This window comes from Lates calcarifer, linkage group LG21 (genome assembly GCF_001640805.2).
Source record: "Lates calcarifer isolate ASB-BC8 linkage group LG21, TLL_Latcal_v3, whole genome shotgun sequence".
Taxonomy (NCBI): domain Eukaryota; kingdom Metazoa; phylum Chordata; class Actinopteri; family Centropomidae; genus Lates; species Lates calcarifer.
Genome location: NC_066853.1, coordinates 8,514,172 through 8,536,243, shown reverse-complemented (window position 1 = coordinate 8,536,243; position 22,072 = coordinate 8,514,172). Strand labels below are relative to the sequence as shown.

The 22,072-nt window shown below is 39.5% G+C and overlaps 2 protein-coding genes across 2 annotated transcripts; both read right to left on the bottom strand.

The window, feature by feature from the left end:
- Nucleotides 1–1,906: 1,906 nt before the first annotated feature.
- On the bottom strand, nucleotides 1,907–10,827 carry rab38a (RAB38a, member RAS oncogene family). Its single transcript, XM_018681599.2, has 3 exons — nucleotides 10,517–10,827; nucleotides 6,854–7,134; nucleotides 1,907–3,299 (listed from the first exon to the last, which is right to left on the bottom strand). The coding sequence occupies exons 1-3, from the start codon at nucleotides 10,716–10,718 to the stop codon at nucleotides 3,144–3,146; spliced, it is 639 nt and encodes a 212-aa protein (XP_018537115.1). The 5' UTR covers nucleotides 10,719–10,827; the 3' UTR covers nucleotides 1,907–3,143.
- A 662-nt stretch (nucleotides 10,828–11,489) lies between these two features.
- Nucleotides 11,490–20,925, bottom strand: ctsc (cathepsin C). The gene is made up of 8 exons (XM_018681598.2): nucleotides 20,300–20,925; nucleotides 19,388–19,533; nucleotides 18,404–18,558; nucleotides 16,296–16,451; nucleotides 15,940–16,058; nucleotides 14,351–14,482; nucleotides 13,722–13,954; nucleotides 11,490–12,947 (listed from the first exon to the last, which is right to left on the bottom strand). Exons 1-8 carry the CDS (start codon nucleotides 20,457–20,459, stop codon nucleotides 12,681–12,683), a joined length of 1,368 nt encoding a protein of 455 aa, XP_018537114.1. The 5' UTR covers nucleotides 20,460–20,925; the 3' UTR covers nucleotides 11,490–12,680.
- Nucleotides 20,926–22,072: the final 1,147 nt, after the last annotated feature.

Genomic DNA, 22,072 nt, shown 5'->3' with positions numbered 1-22,072 from the left:
GATTGTGCCTTTGTCTCTCAGGGACGAAAAGAAACCACAACGTTAAATGAGGCACAAAATGTTATCTTCAGAGGACAATAATTAGACAGAGTCACTGTTTGAGGCAAGGGAACAGAGGGAGCTGGTGGGGACAAACAGCTGAAATAGGTTGGTTAACAGGGCAGTAATGTTTTGGTACAGAAATCTTAATCTTATACTATATGAATAGTGAAGTTGTTCAATCTGAAATCCAGGTTTACATTCTGACAGAGAGATCAACCAGAGACAGCTCTTTTAATCTCAGTAATCATCAGTATTAATAAATGACACAGTATCTGGTAGCCTTGAATAGCTTTGAATGCCTCTGTGTATTTTCAGATACAATGTAAGCCTATACCAGTGCTCTACATTGGTATGTATGTGTGACGGTAAAGGTGGCATAGTCTGCCTGACTGCAGTCACATGGCGGGTCAGTGGCTGGTCACTGAGGGGGGAAAAAAAAACAACAAACAAGAACTGGCATCTTAACTTTTTCTCTGTGAAATCGGATTTTCAACATATTAGAGGGAGGGACCAGTTACACATACAGCGAGAGAAACAGCAGAAAACAACCTCTATCTATAAGAGGAATGTTTGTCCAGAGGAAATATTTTAAAAAGAGAGACACAGTAGTATGGAAAATGCATTCTGTGGTTCAGTGCCAGAGGATTTTTGAACTGCATCAGTTTGAATTTGTCATGCTTAGACTAAATCCCTGAATTAACAAGACTGATTTCAGCAACCACTTTCTAAAAATAATTCACTATTTCTTCATCATGTAGATCCGACTAAAATCATGTCGCTTTGATCACAAATCAGATGCTTTGTATGTTAAGTGATGGCAGTGAATGATTTGAAGAATGCTTCATTAATTAACCACATTGTCAAAGGATATCAGGGCCAATATGTATCAGACTCTGAGGAATGACATTTAAGACTGCAGAAGTAAGAACCACCGTAATTGTAAAGGGAGAAAGAAGTGATCACATGACTGATCACAAGTACGCTCAGAGAGGGAATAGTCAAACAGAGATCAATATCCTACATCTACTGTATGGTACAGTCTTTATTTTAACTCAAGTCAGGATCTTCATCTTAATCTTAACTCAACCAAATCATTTTTGTGCCTAAACTAAACAATGACTGCTTCATAAGCTTAACCATGTATCTGTTATTGTAATCATGATGATGGTCCAGTATACTTACTGCTGGTATGTCCCATGAATTTAATCTGAGGGTCAGGACAAATGACCTATATCATCATATCAATTAGGCTGGAGGACCTGTTGATCTGATCACAACCCAAAAACACACTGCCTAGCCAGAGATAGAAGATTAGATAGAAAACTGATTTTCGCTCTCCTGGAGCCCCATCTGCATTTCTGTTGAACATATGACTTGTAACAAAATATCAAGATGTAGTGGGAGCACAGACACGACAGAGAGTCAAATCTGCTTTCTTTAAACAAGCCAAATAATGGTGAAATTAATCCACACATAAACATAAACACGCAATCTGTATTTTATGCTGGAAAAGGTATGTTTTTTAATGTTTGCATAGTGTACTGCATAAGAGTGAGGGATCAGATTGCATACTTACACAGGTGTTTTCACTCATGTTGTCTGATTAGGCCTCCTCACAGGACCGTGTGGACGAGAACAGGACTGTGCTTTAACAGTTCCCTCACTCTCCTGGTAATTTATTAGGGTTAGAGTTACCTTTCCCATTGTTATTAGTTACATTTACAGAGTTTGGTAACATCATGTTATCCCCAGCATAGCTCCACCCAACTCCAACATAACCAGAGGTCTAATCAGAGTCACTGAAAACACCTGGGTGTGAAGAGCCTTTAAAAAGATAATGACATAAAATCACATGCAAGCAAACTGTAGGTCAGTAAAGCTGTGGTTTATTCATATGAACATGTTGAAAACTGGATACATCTTTGGTTCTACAACCAGTTTTATTAAATTGTATATAATATGTACATGTTTGTATATATATCTGCATTTATGCCACATTACAAATGTTACAAATATTGAACAGTGGAATAGAAATTTAATATAAAACCATCCAATTAAAATGGAAAACAAAAATAGACATTATCCTTGCTTTAACATGACTTTCCTTAATACACACGTTTGTCAGAGAACTTGAATATGTTGCCGTGGAAATGAGCTGAACTCTACCTCAGTGATGAAAGTCATCATACATGTACCTTTTAAGTGCACTTATAAATTAAATATATAGTGAATATATCTATTGGAGGCATTACATAAAATGGGCTGTATTAGAAAAGGCACTTTAATTACATCAGTATAACCTGCTGTACATTACATTATTGGAGCCACCAGGTGTACATAAAGAAGGACAGAAAAGGACTGGCCCCAAAGGATAGTGTTATAAAAATGACCATGTAAAATAAAATGAAACCAGGATATAATGTGACTGTAGTGTTATCAGGACTGAGGTTGAGCTTTTTTTTCTGCTCATTAGCTCAGGATGACATGCGAAAAACTAAAAATGCTATCAAGGAGGGGTGAGGAGGAAAAAAAGAGTGGGCAAGAGACTGCAAGAAAAGAAGAGAGGCGAAGGGATGAAGCAAGAAAGAGAGGGAGAGGGAGGGAGAAACAAAGGCAACTACTGTGGTTTGTAAACAGAGATTACCTCTGCTGACTTTTAGCACAGACATACTGTGACTTGCTGCAGTCTTTCTGTGCATGTGTTCATTACCTGTGTCTCCATGGTAACCGAAGTGGCAGTGTCAAAGCTTGACGTTGCCCAGAGGGTGACCTTGCCTTTTACAAGCACACTCAGCTGCATCTATCTCCCTTTTCTCTCTTTCTCTCTCAGATTCAATCCATCCATTTCTTGAGCCAGCTGCCTCTCTGTCATCGCCATCCACCACCACCACCCCACACACAAACACACACCCACCACCCATCCCCAGAGCTATCATAGAGAGGAAAAGAGTTGGCACCCATACCTTCTTCCTCAAAAAACTAAAACAAAACAAAACAAAACAAACAAACTAAAAAAAAACAGCAAAAGTAGTTCACTTGCTCACAGACAAACTTGACTTTGTGTAATGAGATACAAAAGGACATCCAACTGTCAGAAGCTGTTACTGAGCTCTGAAGCAGGAGGAGCATGTCCCGCCTTTGTCCTTCTCTAACTGGGGGGTGATGGTGTCGGGGACTTCGGATTGGAGCATGTCTTTCTCACTGGCAATGATGTGTTTCACCAGGCAGTTGGCTGCTTCATCGATGTTGATGTTTTCCTAAGGAGATGGGGAGGAAGTAAAAGAACAAATAGAAAAAGAGGTGGGGATATGAAAACGGGGGGGGGGGGCAACAAAAAGAGGGTTAAATCGATTGATGCAAACATTTTTATGGAAAGGATAAAATGTATGCAGCAAGACAGACCTGTGGGAACAGGGGGAGTGAATCGAATGGATCATTACTAGACTGAGTAGCCGGATGAAGCACCAGTCAGCAGCAATGATGTGGACATGGACTGAAAATTGAGTTTTGCATACATTTCTTCAAAGTAGCTGTCAGCAGTCTGTGCAGCTGAGGCAGAGACAAATGGCAACGTTCCTTTAAACACAGATTTTTTTTTATTTTTTTTTTTCAAATGTGATGTTGAAATGTCCCATCTGAACAATGGAATTTCAACGTAAATAAATACAAAATAATAACCAAAAATGATTTATCTTCTGTATGTCCACATTTGCAAAATAACTCACAGTTTAAATCTTAGAGTGTTATCTGCTCCTGCATACCAGAAAAGAATTCCTCCTCATTTTATACCAGTTTATTTCTCTCTAGTAGCAGCCAAAACCATCAAATAAGAATACTAATAGCTCAATGTATTCAGACATTCACATACAGGATGAATATGCAGATTCAAACCCAAATTATATCTAATGATTCAATTCTCAGCATTTGATTCTTTCCAATGATCTGCATCTGCATCTTACAAATAATTCCACAGGGAATGAATAAAGTCAAAGTGTGTGTTTTCTCTGACAGCTGTGTGGCTGGAGGTGATTTTAACAGGAGAGAATAAAAGTTGTGTCAACAAACTACAGGTGAGCCAGCCTTAAATGCTGCCTATTCTTGTCTGTTTGCTTTACATTGCAAATTAAGCACAGCTATACATAGTATTTGTTGCTTCACTGCACTCGATTTCCCTGTGAATATAATTTTTCCATTATGTTAATCTTTATTATGCCATTACCAAAGGTTATCTTGAGGAAATTTTGCTTTAATTGGATACAGACAGGGAGCAGGGCGTAGAGAGGGTGAAGACATGCAACAAAGGCCTGGAACAAGTAACGCTGTGGTTATATGGTATGTGTCCAACACAACTCGGCCACAGGATGGATGTCCATATATGAAATTATTACAGCCAGCATTATAGAGCTACATAATGATCCTAAGAAAGCTTTCTTATTTGATTTATAAACCTTGTCTACCCATCAAAATAAGACACAAATACAAAATGTCCTCGACAGCACCCAGAGATTTGACAGCATCAGTCTGAAGATATTGAGTGACTTGGGCCAGAGTTGAAAACTGAGCAAGCTAGAGAAATGGCCCTGGGTGTTAGAATGAGGTTCACATGAGGAGAGAAAACAAGCAACTAACGAGCAATTATTGATGAGAAAGAAGCTCTCTGTCTCTCTCTCTTTTCTAATATGTGAAGTGTGCTACAGGAGCAGTAGAGATCTAACAGTATGCTCAGTAGGATGTGACATGTGCCTTCTACAGCGCCCTGAACTTCACACACACACACACACACACACACACAAGCCCTTCTGTGTGTGCCTTGTCATAATCTATCATCCTTACTGTTAGATCGGGGAAAAAAAGATTCTACTAAACCAAAATAAAACAACAACAACAGAAAGCTCCTTCTCTACACTCTGCTAGCTTCACTTCTTTCTTGTGCATTCCTGTGTATACAGAGCATATCCAGGGTTGTTTAAGATAAAAGTTTGAAATTATTCTTCTGACAGGTTATTTGGGCGATATACTTCAGACTCCCAGTCTTCTTATTTTCTTGTACAAGTGACATTTGGGGCATCGAGATGCACATCACTTAATATTCATGGTAATTTATCAGTCATAAATATGTTGATGCTGGTTTCAAAATGGCAGTAGACTTGCTGCTGAAAAACATTTTGGGATGTTTTTTTCAAACACAAAACAAAGAGTAGAGGGCTTTGGACTATGCAGAGGACACTGGCTCACTGGTGTAACTATACCATTTTTCATATACCAGCTCCAACTGTGAGACCATCTACGATTTTTCCGAAACATTACATTGCTGGTTGTATTTTTGCCTTAGTTTCATCAGCTTACATCCTCAATTTACTTCACCCATCCTCACCATTCTCTCGCTGCAGCAGTTATTGTTGGTCACAACTACTTCCAGCTGCCTCCATCACCTGTTTGTCTGTTTCTTTGTTTGGTACATCTCAATTCAGATGCAGATTTCTGATCATTTTCTATTAATAAAAGATTTAGAGGAGTGTGCTGCCTTGGTGAGCTCACTCTCTGGCATAAGAACAAAACAAAACAAGAAAAAAATATATATACACAGTGCCAGAATTAAGTGTTTCAATTTTGGTCAAATTTGAGTGCAGTTTTTGCACTGTGTATAGATGCATGTGTTTTTGTGTGTGTCCATGTGCACGTCTTAGTCTATTTTCTTCCTTTGCCGTCCAGCTGTGAGATTCCTGCTCCACATTAGCAGCTATAATCAGGGCTTGTGCTGGTGTGTCAGTGTGTTAGTGTGTAGGTGGGTGAATCCTCAGCTCATCTCACAGCCAGAAGTCACTCACTGTATTTCTGTCTGTGTCAATGAGTTCTACTCTGATTTCACTAAAGTTGATTGAAGCTTTATTAGTTTTACATATTAAACTTCATTAAACATATTAGTTTCATATTTTCTTTTTTTATCAGTGTTTTTCTGTTTACATTGTTGCTCTACAAAATAATTGTCCACCTCAGACTGTAAAAGTTACATGGGTTGACTGAGGTGTGCATAAACTGTAAACATGGCACTGTAATATTTCTTTATTCAATACATAGCAAGTAGGTTCAGTGTATTGATCCACTTACTGTGGGTGCATCTGCATCACATACCTGTTGAAGATTAATTCTTATAATTACAGAATTGTTGTTTGTTTACTGTTTCCAATCTTTATACTCGGCTAAGATAACTGGCTGCTGGTTTCAGCACTATATTGGACAGTCTTGAGGGTGGTATCAATCTTCTCATCTAACTCTTGATAAGGGGGGAAAAAAGCAATTTCCTGAAGAAAATTAAAAAGTCAAACTACTTCTTCAGATCTGTGTCAGTTAACAGAAAACAGTAGCCTGATACATTCCCTCAAGATTCCTGGACATCCTGTCTGGATGATAGAGCACCTGATGCCAGTGCAGCTGACCTGGAATAACATGGGAGGAATGTCTGCAGTGAGACAGCTCTGTGAAAAAGCAGCAGAGCTCAGTGATTTAGGCTTTATTCATATGCAAATACTGAATAGACTGAGAGTCTGCAGTTTTAAAGGATTTCTTCACATCCTGAATGTGCCTCTGCGGTGGCATCTCCACAGAGTAATCAGGTGCTGGGGCCGATACAGTTGAGCTGGTGGGGAGTTAGCTGCTTCACAAGGACTTTTGTACAGGAAGGACATGCCTGCTTACACAGGGGCTTGAACCTCAGATCTCCTGGACTGGGCTGCGTATTCACAACACCTTTCTGCTTGCTATGTGACTGCTTTGTATTTGTGTGTGTGTGTGTGTGTTCCATCTTTCTCACCTTAGCAGATGTCTCGTACCATCCCACAAAGCCGTTCTCCTGACAGAATTGCTCCATCTTTATTCCATTATTGGTCAGTACATCTCGACCCTGGTCACATTTATTAGCCAAAAGCACAGTGGATACATGTTTCCCATTGGCAAGTGTCAGTTTGGAATCCAAGTCCTCCTTCCATTTGGTGACGGCCTCAAAGGAGGCGGGCCTTGTGACATCAAACACAATGAAGGCACCCATGGCCTCGCGGTAGTATACACGAGTCATGTTGCCAAACCTTTCCTGACCTGGAGGACACACACACAGACAAAGATACACATTCACACACAGAAGGTTTATTAACTTTTTATACCTTCTGATGCACATAGAGAAATTCATCTTTTGCCTGCTGATGTAACACAGAAAGATGGGAGTGGTGCAGGGTCATTTTAGCAGCAAACAGACACAGACTCCCATATAGAAGGCATCCAATTTACCAATTTTATCACACTCTTTTTCATATGTGCCACCATGCACACATTCTCTACATACCTCACCTTCTCCATAACTCTATGCACTCATTTGCATGCATGTTTTTAATGTTAAAAGTGCTGCAGAAAGAGAAAGAGGTAAGATGCAGAGACAGATAGAGGCAGGATGGGAAGAGGAGAGAGGTGTCTTTGGTGTGTGTGTGTGTGTGTGTGTGTTTCTGTGTGTGTGTGTGTTCGCCTGCCTGTGAACTTGTCTGTAAAAATTCCTGAGGGTAAAATTAATTCGATAAGCCCTGCTGGAATGTTGTATCCACACTGATTTTCCCATCCGTAACTTCTGCTAGAGCACCATCAGTACCAGCTCCACACTGGCAGAGTGCAATCAGCCTGTGGGCAAGAGATTTTCACACTGTGGACTGACCAAAAAAAACCTAAGCTGGTCCTTCCATAAGCAGTCTACAGTGTAGTGAAGAGGAGAGGAGTTAATATTAATTCACATGTTACTGTGCCGAGGCACATACAAACATTTCCTGTTCACCTGCACTCCTGCACTGGTGGATCAGAGCACAGGGTCAGTGGCAGAACACCTGGGATGTATGTCTTGTTGAAGGGCATACAGTATCAGAAGGACAGAGACTTGTATTATATTATGAGATATTATAGAAGAGTGTTACTGTATACCAAGTGAAAAACTATATTTCCAGCTTTCTTTATAAGCTACCTCAAACATACTACTGTTTATTAGGTAATGATATTATAGAGGGTGTTTAATGGCCCAAGTACCTCCCTCTAACATTATATATTATATATATTTGTGACTAAATATACAGTAATTTAACATCTAGAGCTCTGGTCTGCAGCCACACTTCCACAGCTCGATATGGGATTACAAATGGCTTAACAGTATATAACAGCAGTACAGCCCCAAACCCAGCTCACTCACATGTATGCAGCTGTCACCATGTTGGCATAGGCCACAGAAAAATGGCAGGCAAAAATAGAATGGTTGAAGTTGTTATTTTTGTCTTGGGAAATGCACAGAAACGGCAAGTGATTTATTACTTCTGTGGCATGAGAAAACTTAAGTCCACCATCAAATCCCCAAACAAACCAACAGCAAGGCTAGGTAAGGTAAAATGATATAATCAAAATGTAATTGTTTAAAAACATATTCTGCATATTTGTTTTGTAACCAGTGTGCCCATCATCTTCAAAAACCTTTTTTCAAACATCCAAACTAAATGCAGAGTATACAGGATACTGTAATGGACAGAGCTCATCCAGGATTATGCAGAACTGCAATTTAGGTTTTCCCACCTCAGGGCTTCTCTTCAGGGCCTATGTAGTGAGTACAGTACAGACCTATAGCAGCTTTCTCTGAGGGAGACACTCATCCTTCGTTCACAATAAAAGCTTTCTGTATACAAGAGCTTGGGCCTCAAATCTCACTCACATGAGTTTGAGACACATGACTGCTTGCGCTTACTGGAGAAGGCGCACAGGAGGGGAGAGAGCAGCAGGTCAGAGGATTCTTCTAAACCTCAGCCGACGCTCATGTGAGATGAGACTGGTGTAGCCTTTAGGTTTATTATCTTAGCTGACAGCGTCACAGTCAAAAGCTTGTATTATTTCTGATTTCTGTGTTAGGCCAAAGGCAATCAAGACATTAAATACTCAGATGAAAAGAGATGAGAATTTCTCATTCTCATACATTTTCTAATCTTCTTATCAAACAGACCCTTCTACTCCTCAGATCTAAGTAATTGTACAAAATTTCATAGCTGAAGAGGGTTACACAGTTCAGGAGACTGCAGGGAGGAAACTAGGGGCAAGACTTGATTTCTGTTAATATAGTCTATAAATGTATGTACAAATATATGAATGGATAGATATGTGATTGAATTACTTGTTACTATAAATTTAGATAAGAGACATCCTGTATATTTGTCCTCCAACTAGGTTTAGAGCAGAAAAACAAGGCATTGGTGATTAATTGACATCAAATTATAACCATGACAGTATAAACATGATTGTACTTCATTACAGTCTTGAAACACTGTGCTCCTAATTGGTTCATACGATTATGTCATTTTTACCCCTCACAGACCAGCTGATATTAAAAACAATCACAAACTGATGCCACGGCTGCTTTCTGCTGTATCATGTGGTGTCACAATGCTCTTTCATAAGGTCATGAGGAAAGTACAAATTATTTTACGTATAAATGATGACATTAATTTAATCTTAACAAAATGTATACAGTAATATTCATACAAGATGTGATTTTGGTTCCTCTTTTTTCAGTTTCATGACTTCTCCGTATTTGTGTGTGTTTTCCTTTGGAATGTAAATAGAAAAGAAGCATGTAATTGTAGAAATGTGTAGCCAAATGATGTGAAGTGAGTAATTCCAGCAGGTCAGCTGGTACACATGAGGAACATTAACCCTAGATAACCCTTCATATCATCCCGCTATAGAAATGGTTAAATAACAAGTGTGAAAAAAATTGTCAAATTTGTGGATTACCGCCCTTTTAACATTCATTACAAGATACTTTGAAAGTCAGTTTTCTTCTCAGGCCACACACTCGCTGACTTGAAAATAAGTTATAATAATATATCTAATAATTATTTAATTTATTATTGGGAAAGCTTTATCTCTAAGCTAAAATGGCATTAACCATGTGATAACTGGTTTTCATAACAGCCGTGAAACAGAGTCATTCAATCATGTAAGGTTTGAACAAACAACAAAACTAATCTAAAAATAATCAACCAAGACTCTAACTTGCTACTAACATTAATGAATTTGCAAATGTGGCCTTAAGCTAATTTTACTTCCAAGGTAATTTTCAACAAACTGGGTGCCTTTATTCAATTTTCTACCAAAATAGTGTCCATTTTTAGCTTCAGCTGATAAACTAAATTAACCAGTAAATCAAACTATCTTTGAACGGGTGTCCCATCACATGTGCTGATACTTCAAAAAAAATATCTACAAATTTAAATGTTTTCCTTGGCTGTGGCTCATCTTACAAAATACACGAGTAAAGTTTGAGTTAGGGGAAAATCAGTCGCACAAATTATCCTGTGTGGGAAATTTCAGATCTCTTATCAAATTTTCCTCAGTGCTCCGTGTCTGTTAACCCTCTTGTATATCTGCCTTTTTCGTGTGAGCCGTGCGTTGAATCGGACTGTACCTGCAATGTCCCACAGCTGTAGGCGCACCGTCTCCTGGTCCCAGTTGAGGACTTTGAGAGCGAAGTCCACCCCGATGGTGGCTCGGTAATTGGGGCTGAAGTTGTGGTGGACATAACGCTTGATGATGCTGGTCTTGCCGACCCCGAGGTCCCCTATCACAAGAATCTTATAGAGATGTTCCTTATGGTGGTTATTCTGCATGGCGACCGAGGAGGGCGAGAGCTGAGCATGAATCCACTGTAGAGAAGAGGACCGACGAGATGAAGGGGGGAGAAGCACAGGACAGCGCAGAGGGAACTACAGAGTTGGTAATGAGGAGGGGAGGTAAAGTACGCCCTGGCCCACACAGGGAAGTGGAGCAGAGACGTCTGGACCTTGTGACTCACGCAGGGGAGCTGCCTGGGACTGTATTCAAAACTTCCTAGTCTAGCATTTATTTACTTATGTAAAGTGTTCTTATCATAAAGCAGCATTTTTATATTGTAGTTGGTTGAGAAAGAGCTATTTTATACACTGTTGGGTAGTTTAATGATAAAAAGTTAATTTAGATTTGTAGTAGATTGTAGATTTGCGCTTTGTGTGTAAAATCTGAACCTGTACATTTGCTGTCGGACAAATGTGACTGAATAGAAAGCAACATTCTCTCTAAAAGGGAGTATACAGGTACATTAAATGGAAATAAGTTACAACTGTAGTTCACAGAATTTGAGCAAATTGACCTACCTCCTTCCAGTGTTAAATCAGAGCCACTCTTCAGCCACATAAAAGGAGCCACTGCCAGGTGACTAACTATTATTAGTTTTCTGGACACCATTCAGTCAACACCTTGAATTTCGTTGTGCGGCACATTTTTGTTCTTATTTTTCCAGTGAGAAAACTGATTGCTCTGTATAAAAATATAAAATTGTATCAAATAAAATCCAATATACATTAATGAATCAAACTGTAGTCCCACACAGATAAAACCACATATTCGTGAAATGCTTTTATTCCATCGGATTTAGCAAAACAGTGCAAATCTGACAATACAATGTAAAACAAATGCTTACTCTGAAACATATCAATGGGAGACAGGCTAAAAGGCACTACAATCAATTACATCCCTTTACTGATTATAAAATCCCTTTTAAATTCTCCACAAGGGAAGTCTTACAATTTGCCCCACAAAGAGAAACATGGCAGTCATAGTTTAAACTTGATGCAAGGACAGAAAAATGCCAATTCTCCAGTGTTTCCCTGAGACAAAGAGCCAATGTCCTGCACCCAACAGACAAATTCAAATGCTCACTCCTCAATTCCCTTCAGTGTTGCAGTTAGAATTTACTACTGTCGTGATTTGTCACAGTATGTACCAATCTATTTCGACTGATTTTAAAAGTTTGTGTTGGCAGTTACAGCTTGATTTAAATCATTTGTAGATAGCTAAATCAATGATTGCTGGAATTAGGAAACAAAAAAGAAGGATGCAACATGGTGTGCATTGATACTTTCAGAAATTAACCATAAAACAGAAGTTGTTGTGTCCTACATCTACAGTGACTGGATTAGAGATTGGATATTAAAAGTTTTCCACTGAGTAATTCTGAATTTGGTTTTGTCTCTCATTACATTTTACTCCCATAAACCATCACCTTCCTGACTAAGCAGATCTGCTCTGTGGGTGAGGCCGGGGCTGACAAAAACCAGTGGCTACGTTTCAGGTTTCCAATAAAATTGTCTGGATCCACTACTGTAAACATTTCAGCATTTGAAAGGAGACAGGAGATTAATCAGAATTAAAAGTCTTGATTTAGGCTTAGAAAATGTTCAAATTCAATTATTCTGACTGATGAAATCTGTTACTTTTGGTTTTGGGTGGATTCCCTTTAATATATTTCATAGTCATATGTAATATTGGCATTAAAGCTGAAAATTCATAACTTCTCATTTTAATGTCATGCAGTTTTTTTGCACTGCAGTACTTGACATCTGCTTGTTGGATTAGGAAGGAAGAAGACACAGTGCTACATGATGTCACCTACTGTGAGAAGTTACAGATTTTAGCTTCAAATTTCCAACCTCCCATGCACACGTTGAAACAGCCCAGTTACACAGGGAATAAAGTGGCACTATTGATACTCATCTTCAGGACACCCATTCCTCCCAATCCTGAGCGTACAGCTTCTACAGTTTGGGGATAGGGTTGGCTGCGACTGCAATGCTCTCAATAGCACACTCATCGCTTCCCCGGCGGATTCGGAAGAAGCCATCCTCACCCCAGGTGGTGCCCCAGCTGTTCTTAACAATCCAGTACTTCTGTCCGGTCATGTGGCAGCGGCCATACCCCACCAACAGCACAGCGTGGTTAGTCAGCTCGAAGGGGTTGAAGCTGTCTGCGAGGCCTGTGTGGTGGTAGATGCCCTCCTTATAATGCATGAAGTCAGGGTAGACCTATGAGGGGAATGGGATTATTCACTTTTTATTCCTGTTAACTTTGTGTTAGATTCAAAATATACCTATGACACAAAAATGTCTGAATTGTAAAGGCTAGGCACAGAGAACATTTTATAGAGATTTTTTTTAGATTAGAGAAAAATTAGCTCCGTTTGTTATCATTTTACTGTATAAACTGTGATTTTGGGTTAACAGGACAAGTTAAACCTTAGAAAACAGAATCTATTGAGAGTGGCTGACATAATACTGGTGTACCATAATAATGGTGAATTCAATTAAATGGAGTGACAAAATTATCCAGTTTAAAGCTTTGCAATACAGAACAGACATAGCTGATCTCACGCAGGTATGAACTAGTAGCCAACTGTGTTATTATGCACACTATGGAAAGCAAGAATATTTTCTTCCTAGGTGTTAATACAAAAATACTGAACATGTGAAAGTTTCCAGCAATAAAAGACTCTTCTTCTAATTCTCTTTTCTTCGCTCAAATTTGTCCCTATGAGAAATATAGGGATAAGAAAACAAAATCTTGAGCAGTAAACATCTTTCCTCAAAGCAGTTTATGCAAAAGGTTGAACATAAACTTTAACTAACTACAGGCCACTTTAGCGGATTTCTGGATGACACAGCACCTGAGTCAGGCCTAAAACAATGGAAAGACAGCAACTTATGATAATCAAACTCAACTTAAACTCTAACCTGCATTGATAGCGAACACAAAATGTATGTCCAACAAAGCTGTTAAGAAACAGCAAGAAGCTGGTGTACCTCAAAGGCCACTCCCATCGGTCCATTCTTGACCAGTTCCAACATCATGGCCACCTCACTGCAGCCGCCATAAAACCCACCAACATAGTTGTACTCTGCTGTGTAAATGTGGCCGCAGTTTTTAGGCAGGCCACATGGTGTGTCTTTTGCAACATATGGAAAGCATGACTCTTCCACAACGCCGAAATCCTGTGTATACTTCCCAATCAGGTATGGGAATCCACCATCACAACCTTGAAGAGAAGGGATGAATTTTAGATCTGTCTCATATTTTCAGAGGTCATCTTGACATTCTTTACAGGGTGAAATCGCTCATGTGGTCCAGGATGGAAAAATTAATGAGGCTTTCATCAGGACTCTTCAAAAATAATTAATCAAAATGTTCTAATCAGGCTGGTTGTTAAACACTTGACTTTTCTAAAGGTAGTAAGGACACACTTTCCAAAAAATGCTTAAGCGCTACTTGTTCTGATTAGGGAGGAAGTCAGCCCAGAGTTTCCTACATACAGCAGTGTATCATTTAAATGTTGTGCCTGCTGCCCAGTTCATATTGGCAAAATATGGCATCAAAGGTTTTAATGAACTGATATGGCCAGGAAACACATTTTTCACATTGAACGTTAATTTACCTTGAGAATATTCAGAGCAGGAGACCACCTGCTGTGGGCTGAGGATGGGAGTCTCACTGTTGTTGGTGAGGATTCGAATGCGAGCTTCCAGCATTCCCATGGTGGCAAAAGAGTAGCAGCTACCACATGATGCTGCAACAGAACAGAGATTTAGATTAGAGTTAAATCACACTGCTGTGTAACAACAGCGCGGGAATAAATTCTGGCTTTGTGAAACTTGTTTTTGTTGACTGTTGAAGTCAACGCTCGTCCTTTCTGAGGTTGTAACTAGCAGCAATTTTGTACTAGATAGCATTATATTAACAAGTACTACTAATGTTCCGCCCTAATGTATGTCAACATCTCGTATGTTGTATGTCAAAGTGTAGATATTGCACTACCCCTCTGATACAACCCCCCTGAAACAAAATCCTGGTATATTCGTCATTCTGTGCATTTTACTAATACAAAAGGCACTGTGAATGCAATGTGTTGTAATGTAGAATACATTACACTCAGTCCTGAAGTTTCTGTAATGTTCTTGCCTCAGTACACTTATCCACATTAGCTGTAATGCATAATGGAGCGAGGCACAGAGACAGATGATTAAAGCCACTGGTTACCATCCATAGTGTGAGACACCAGGTTCTTAATAGAATGCTCTGCAGAAACAAATTAGGTCAGAGAACAGAGGCTGTGGGGATTTGCAGGGTGGTTTAATTGTAATAATGATTCAAGTCAGGGTGACACTGAGAACAGTTTTTATTTGGGTCCCAGACCTTAAGTCTTGTAAGACTAATAAGGTGTAACAACTATTCATTTAAATTAAAGACCCATGCTAAGTGGGTCGACTCTGGTGTCCTAATGTTTTATTATATATGATACAATCAGTGTCTGAGATGATTCTGGAGAAAACAGTGTGGTCACAAATGTTTGTCATGTTTGTCCCCCATGACACAAGATTAAGAGCTTTCCCACAGGATTTGTGATTAATTTGCTACAATGCCAGTTACACCTGCATCTTCCCTTAAAAGTCAACATCGGGAAGACCAATTTATCCTAAATCCTACAAGTTTTTGTGAACTGAAATGGAACCTACAAAATCCACCCGACTTGTAATATTGCAGCAAAATAAGCTCCACAGCACTGTTCGGTGGCTTAGAGGGCTTCTATTGAAACACTTCAGCCCTCTCCAGATCCTTAAACCCAGCCCTACAGAGGCCCTCTCAGACACTCAAACTACTCAGCACGCATAATCTCTCCACTCACACACTAGGCTGTGCAGAAACACAGGAGGAGAGCAGAAAGCAGACCCAGGCCTGCCAAGAGGGAAGCAAAGTAGCTGGCGAGCTGCTGTTCAGCCTCTGCCCTCACTGACAGCTGCTCAACTGTAAAAAGGTACAGCTTTGTCTGCCTCTGATCGTGCAAATCTTCTGATTCATATTGTTTGCGTTTTACATTTCTAACATGTGTGCACAGGTAACATACGGTAATATCTCTGTCCTTTTAAAGTTGATTTTTGGGATGTTATGAATGCACTAACTCATTTGCCATGACAATACTAAACAGTAAAATATGCTTTCAAGATTTCTGCAGAACAACAGTGTCACCTTGGTTTCGCACAGGGCTGACAAAGTTAACACCGTTGATGTTTCTCCAATCCCAGTGCTCAGGTAGAGCTGCCACCATCTTGGCTACTTCAGCTCTCACAGGCATGGGGCGAACACGTCTGAAGTAAGAAATAAAGAATCACATTTATTTCATACACCTCCCAACCTAATGAGCAGGAGTCTAGCAGGATTTATAGGGGAAAACAAATTCTTAATAGTAGTAATTGTAAATTAAGCATGTTAGTTATTCATTTAGAAGCACAAATTACTCATTAATGCACTTTTTTTTTCCTGTCCATGACATCTAAGGGACTCTACAGCATACTGAAGAGTAGGAAATGCAAGTAAATACTCACATGGGGATACGGGAGGCGGGCCCTCCTGCTCTATATTGCAGCTCTTGCAGAGTGTACATTTCATGTTCTGGGTAGGCCACAGCCTTCCAAGAATTCTGAACCGAGTTGATGGCATCAATGAAGTCCAGGTTGTGTTTGTACGGCTTCTGGAGCAGCCTGCAGGGTGAATAATGTCAACACAAGAGCAACCTTGAGACACTTGTACGGTTTTTATTGATGGAACTTTGTGTTAAGTTAGTATTAAGTTTTGTGGTCTTGTTTTACTGTGCTGCTGTTGTGTTGGACTGCATTATATAGGGATAGAGAGATTTCCAATTGTGTTTACCAACCCCCACAGGTTATTGCCAGTACCACAAGCAGTAATTACTGCAGTTTTGCTGTATGGGACAGTAAAAGGCAAATGTTCTTGTTAGTTTGCCCAGCCCTAAATCAAACTGGATAGGACTTGCCTTACTGCTGCACCAATGTTTCATTCAAAAATTAATATGCATCCTTATTAATAATTATACCACTAATGCATAGTGTGAAATATTTTGGTCCTAATGATCACAATAGTCATTCTGTCCTATATGCATTACAACTTCTGTAAGTTAGTTTAACTTGGGTAACAAAGCCTTGCAAAGATATTTTCCAGTTACGAATACTGATGTAAAGAACAGTTTTGTAAAGAGGTTTCAGGATAAATTGATCTTGTGTGCTGAAGACTGTCCCAGTAAGAAACTGCGCATAACAAAGTTCCTAGGAAGGCTACTCTAGTACAACTCCCAACACAATACAAGTCATTTTTAAAATCAGACTAAAAGGCAAGACATACCAGCAATGACCATATGATCAGCTACAGAATGGTGCAGAAAATATCCTACTCCTTTTAGTACAAGTCCAGCCAAATGACTATAAGCACTGTTGTTTCAAATCCACTTATTTTAACACAAGTGTAAATCATTACCAAGGGTGCAAAGTTTCACATTTCATGCTGAAAGAAGGTGTTAGCTGCAGATTGATACCACCAAGTATAAACTTTTCAGCAGCTACTGTGAGTTTCCTGTATGTGACAAAAACACAGCATGATACAGTTTTAAATGTGAAGGCGTGGAGACGTTTTGCCTGTTCCTAAGTTAGTGACTCATGGTTTTAATGACACACTGACCAAGAGAAATAGCACTCTTGCCATGCATGCCATTGCTTTTTGCAGTAGGACATGACTAGTAAAATGCTGTGTTTCTTAAGGACTATCTGAAGTCCATGAACAAGAAAGTTAACTTAGCAAGGTCTGCATTCACAGACAGACCTAAAATGCCACTGATAATCTTATAAGCTGAGGGCAAAATATACTCTAAACATTAAGACACCTTTGCATACACAAGAGCTGAAATAATGCGGTTTCTTCTCTTCGCAAAAACCTGTTGAGTCAAAGCTTAAGAGCAAGATGTGGGTTAGGGTTAGGGGGTTAGGGTGAGAGAAATTATGACTGAAAATACAAACCTTTTATATTTTCATGATGCAACTGTATTGAAATATTATACTAAAACCATACATTAAACTGTATTGGTATACATTAAATTTTTGTTTTTCCTGGTTAATGTTAAATTATATTACTCTGGCTCAAACAGAAATATTTTCTTTAGATATATTGCTCATGGTTTACATGACAAACTAGAATTCAATCAAACTGGAACCGAAAAGTCAAGGAGGCAGCTTTAATTTGCCAGAAATCGAGCCAAGAGGTTGATTTAACATTCATTTCCCCATCGAGTATTTTTGTAATCTCCTGTTCACCAATGATTAAGTTTTGTAATGTCAGATTTCTCAGATGTAAAGCCAGGCCCATTCCCAAGGCCTGCTGAGGCTGAGTAAGACCAGCTCAGTTCACACCATGGCAGGAACAACGGAGCGAGAGAATGTGTGGATTAAAGCAGAGATGTCAAAACTGTACAGGGTACTGTGAGTAAAGATCATCAGCACTGCCTGCACTGAGATTCTGAGTACAAACACATTTTCCCATGTGCCCAAGACCACTGACATCTTGCTCGTTAGCTTGTGTTTTTTTAGCCTGCATTTCTCTACTTTGTGCTTTGGTTAGGTTACCAAGCTAACAAAATTTTATGTACCTGCTGCTGAGGAGTGGTTTGTAATCTGTGCGGGGTGGTACTGGTGTCACCCTCTTCCCTACAAAACAGGCCCAGTTGTTTCCCAGGACATCATGGACCCACCCTGGCAGGGTCTGGTCACAGTAGCTGGTCACCTTGGTGCCCTCCTGAGAATACTGAAAGTGTAAGGAGACAAACAGATTAGGGCTCACTGTTCAACATACAATGCAATTATTTTATGCAAATACTAAGATTTTTTTATATAAACCTCAGATTATTCCATATAAAAGGTTAATTCTGTTTTCACTGCATCACTCAGTCAATCTTTGAGTTATAAGTTTAAGAAGGGACTACCAATTCCTGCACAAGTCTTGTGCAACAAAATCTCACCATTGTCCTCATATTGCCCCATTAAGCTAAATCACATCTGGGGAATGAGGAAGTTGACATTGACAAGTCCTAACATCGGCCTGAAGACAGATGGGCTATGGCACTTCCCTAAACTCAGTGTCATGTGAGTGAGGAGAGGTAACGCATGACTGAAAGCTTAACCTTAAATATAGTGCATATTTCCAACAAACATCAGCATGCTCCAAGTGTACCAAAGATATGCATGTTTTACAGATACAGTTATATCAGATGGAGGAGAGAGGAAACTGAGTGATGGTGAAACTCAGCCTTTAATGTCAGAGAATGTCTAAAAATATAACTTGGACAACTATTAACCCACAGCACAACTTCCTTTACACATTATTTCCAATAAGTTGTCTCTGTTTAGAGTTGAAATTTGACTAAATTAAGTTTGTGATCAGTTGGGCTATGAGTCAAGATAACAGTGCATGATGCAACTAATACGACCTAGATAAGAATATCTAAGTAGTCTGCAGAGAGCATTTTCGGTTGAAAACATGAGCAGTCAAGAAATGACAGGTTTTTACATGATTACCATGGCAAGAGACTGAAATTATCTCTCAGATAAATGGCTTGTGTCTGCTCATCTTTTACCTTGAAGAAGGCGAACCATTTGTATCCATTGAGGACCACCTCAAAGCCCTGGTTGTAGATGATGGTGAAGAAGCCGGTGTTCCCCAGCTCATCTGTGGCTACAGACAGTTTCTCCAGGGTCACAGTCACAGAGCTCTTACCTGTAGCTGAAGAGGAACAACCCACCATACAAGTGTTTAACTGCAGTCGATGATTCAGCTACAGTCAACTCCTACATTCATTTCCAACATTCAACCAGTCATCACTGACAAAGAAATTATTTATATTATATATATATAGCTGATTTAGACTGATTTGTACATAATATTTGTATGTACAAAGGATTTATAAGTTGTAATTAATGGAATCTCTAATGATTAATAAATCATCTAATGTTTTAGAGATCAGTTAAAAGCAATCAATAAGAACAACTTTTGGGTTGCCAGGTCGTGGAAAATCCCCCTCCAGCATGACACTGTCTTTTTTTATGCTAACTCTTCTCCAATGGACTGTTTGACCACTTCCTGGAAAAAGGCTGCAGGACATCTGGACTAAAATCTATTTACAAACAAATTATTATTACATTTACGACTACAGACTACCAATTTTACAGGTGCACTGTCCTAGAGTTAGCTTAAAGCTCATTTTTACCTGCAGTCCCTTGGCAGGTTACTATTAAAACTATACACACAATCACAGAAAAGCACTGAAACAAGCAACACAACACACACCATGTCAGCAACAAACGTATAATAGACAAGCTTAAAGAAACAACGTGTCTTTCATTCAAACCACACAACACAAAGAGGAAGTCATTAGGGAATCACCTGCTGCAGTTTGTTTGAACTGAAAACCTACAGTGTACAGGCCCAAACATGTCACATGACTTCCAAATAACGAAGCTGCTTCATTGGTACATGGGGGGGTAATTACCTTCAGCGGAGCAGTTGATGGATTTGTCGTGTCCTCCTTTAGACAACTGAAACACCCATGTCCCCAGCAGCTCTTCATATGTGCAGTTGGCTGGTGTGTCACCCCAGGACCCTTCAACCCAAAGCAGGAGCACACACACTAGCACACCGCTCAGCCTCATCCTCACACACAGCTAGCGTACTTGCCCACACACACACACGCACGCACACACACGCACGCACACCTTAACAACTACGCAGCTGGATCTGCGTCTTCCGAGAAAAGCCAAACAGTTTGACAGTAGTTGTTTGTCCGTACCACCACTGTAACTCTTCTAGTGACCCCTGTCCTTTACCCGCTATTTATACAAACTGAAACTTTTACCAAAGAGGCACACTCCAACCTCACTGGTCAAGATGAATCACTAAAGACAAAAAAGTAACAATGCGCATGCGCACTATTGGCTAGCCTCCTCACGTCCTCGGCAGTTAAAGCAGACCCCAGCAGGCATGTTTCCTTATACTCTCACTAATACAACACTATTTTCACTACACCAGCTCATATTGTCCTTTCTTTAATAACAAAAATGTTCGTTCTAAGTACGCTATGAGGCGCTTATCGACTTGTCAGTCAACCGGGTTTTATCGCACGAAGGCGGACGCACATAACAGTGAACCTCTCGCTTTCGACTGCCCTTTGTCTCTTCCTCACTTCTTGGTTTCGTTTGCCTTGTCATATGACCGACGGAGCAATGCGCATGTGCAGCGGGGGAGGGCGCGGGGAAAAATTGCAGGTAAAAGTCTGTGATTGGTTAAAAAAAAAGTAATTTAGTAGCAATTTTAGCTTTGACATTTTTATTGCAGAAAATTATGAGGACTTTGTGACAGTTTAGAATTTTAAAAATGTTTTTATCAATATATTTAGCCTACTTACTCCTATTTTTAAGACTTAAGGGTAGGCTGCATTCTGTGTTTTTATAACCTGGATTTTATTTTCATAACTTTAGTCTTATACTGTAGGCAAAGATAACATATAACGTAATGACGACTTCATACAGACTAGGTGTGCCAGTTCCAAGGCCAACAGACATGGCTTACAGGGACACCTAGTGTAAGACAAACTGAGCTATCTGCCAGTGACGAGACAAAATTATAATGATTAATAAGTGTCCAAAATATCAGCTTACTGCCCATGATAGAGTAAACAACTAAATGATGGAGTAATGTTAGTGATAACCAGGTGGTGCTTTCTAACACACCCAAATATTAGATTTTATAGTTTCACTGCCAAGGTTTTAGGATGCAGCAAGTCTGCTCAACATCATTTTACAAGGGAGACCATTAAAACATAACACAACCATTTGACATTTGCAAGCAGTTTGTAAATACATCCACATTTTCACCATGGTATCTTAACTACTTATAGTCAACCACTGAATGTACATGCACTCAACTTTGGTAGGGTTTGCAAAATCTAATAGTTGTCTTTAAATTTAGAGGTCTTTAAAAGACATTTTTGGGGAAAAAAAATGTGTATAAGTAATTTGGTCATTTACCAAAGCTGAAACATTAACTGGGTTTATGATGCCCTGTGTGATGAGCCAGAGAGACCAAACGACATCACATTAGAGCAGCAAATTGCTCTACACATAAAGAGCTCACAGATCACACAGAGGTGGTCTGAGTGTTTAAATGTGCTGTGGCCTGATACATGACCTTTCCCATTAGTTTGTGTAAATACTAGAATACATTTTTTTCATTTTGAGTCTGCTGTTTAGTTCTTGTTTGTCACATT

Excerpts from the sequence above, each read along its gene's own strand:
- ctsc (XM_018681598.2), bottom strand. The coding sequence starts at position 20,459 with ATGAGGCTGAGCGGTGTGCTAGTGTGTGTGCTCCTGCTTTGGGTTGAA. Across the intron at positions 18,559-19,387 it reads AATGGTTCGCCTTCTTCAAG|TATTCTCAGGAGGGCACCAA; the intron begins GTAAAAGATGAG and ends TTACACTTTCAG. Across the intron at positions 14,483-15,939 it reads CAGCCCTGTGCGAAACCAAG|CATCATGTGGTAGCTGCTAC; the intron begins GTGACACTGTTG and ends GTTCTGTTGCAG.
- rab38a (XM_018681599.2), bottom strand. The coding sequence starts at position 10,718 with ATGCAGAATAACCACCATAAGGAACATCTCTATAAGATTCTTGTGATA. Across the intron at positions 7,135-10,516 it reads ACAGCTGTGGGACATTGCAG|GTCAGGAAAGGTTTGGCAAC; the intron begins GTACAGTCCGAT and ends TGTGTCCTCCAG. Across the intron at positions 3,300-6,853 it reads GGTACGAGACATCTGCTAAG|GAAAACATCAACATCGATGA; the intron begins GTGAGAAAGATG and ends CCATCTCCTTAG.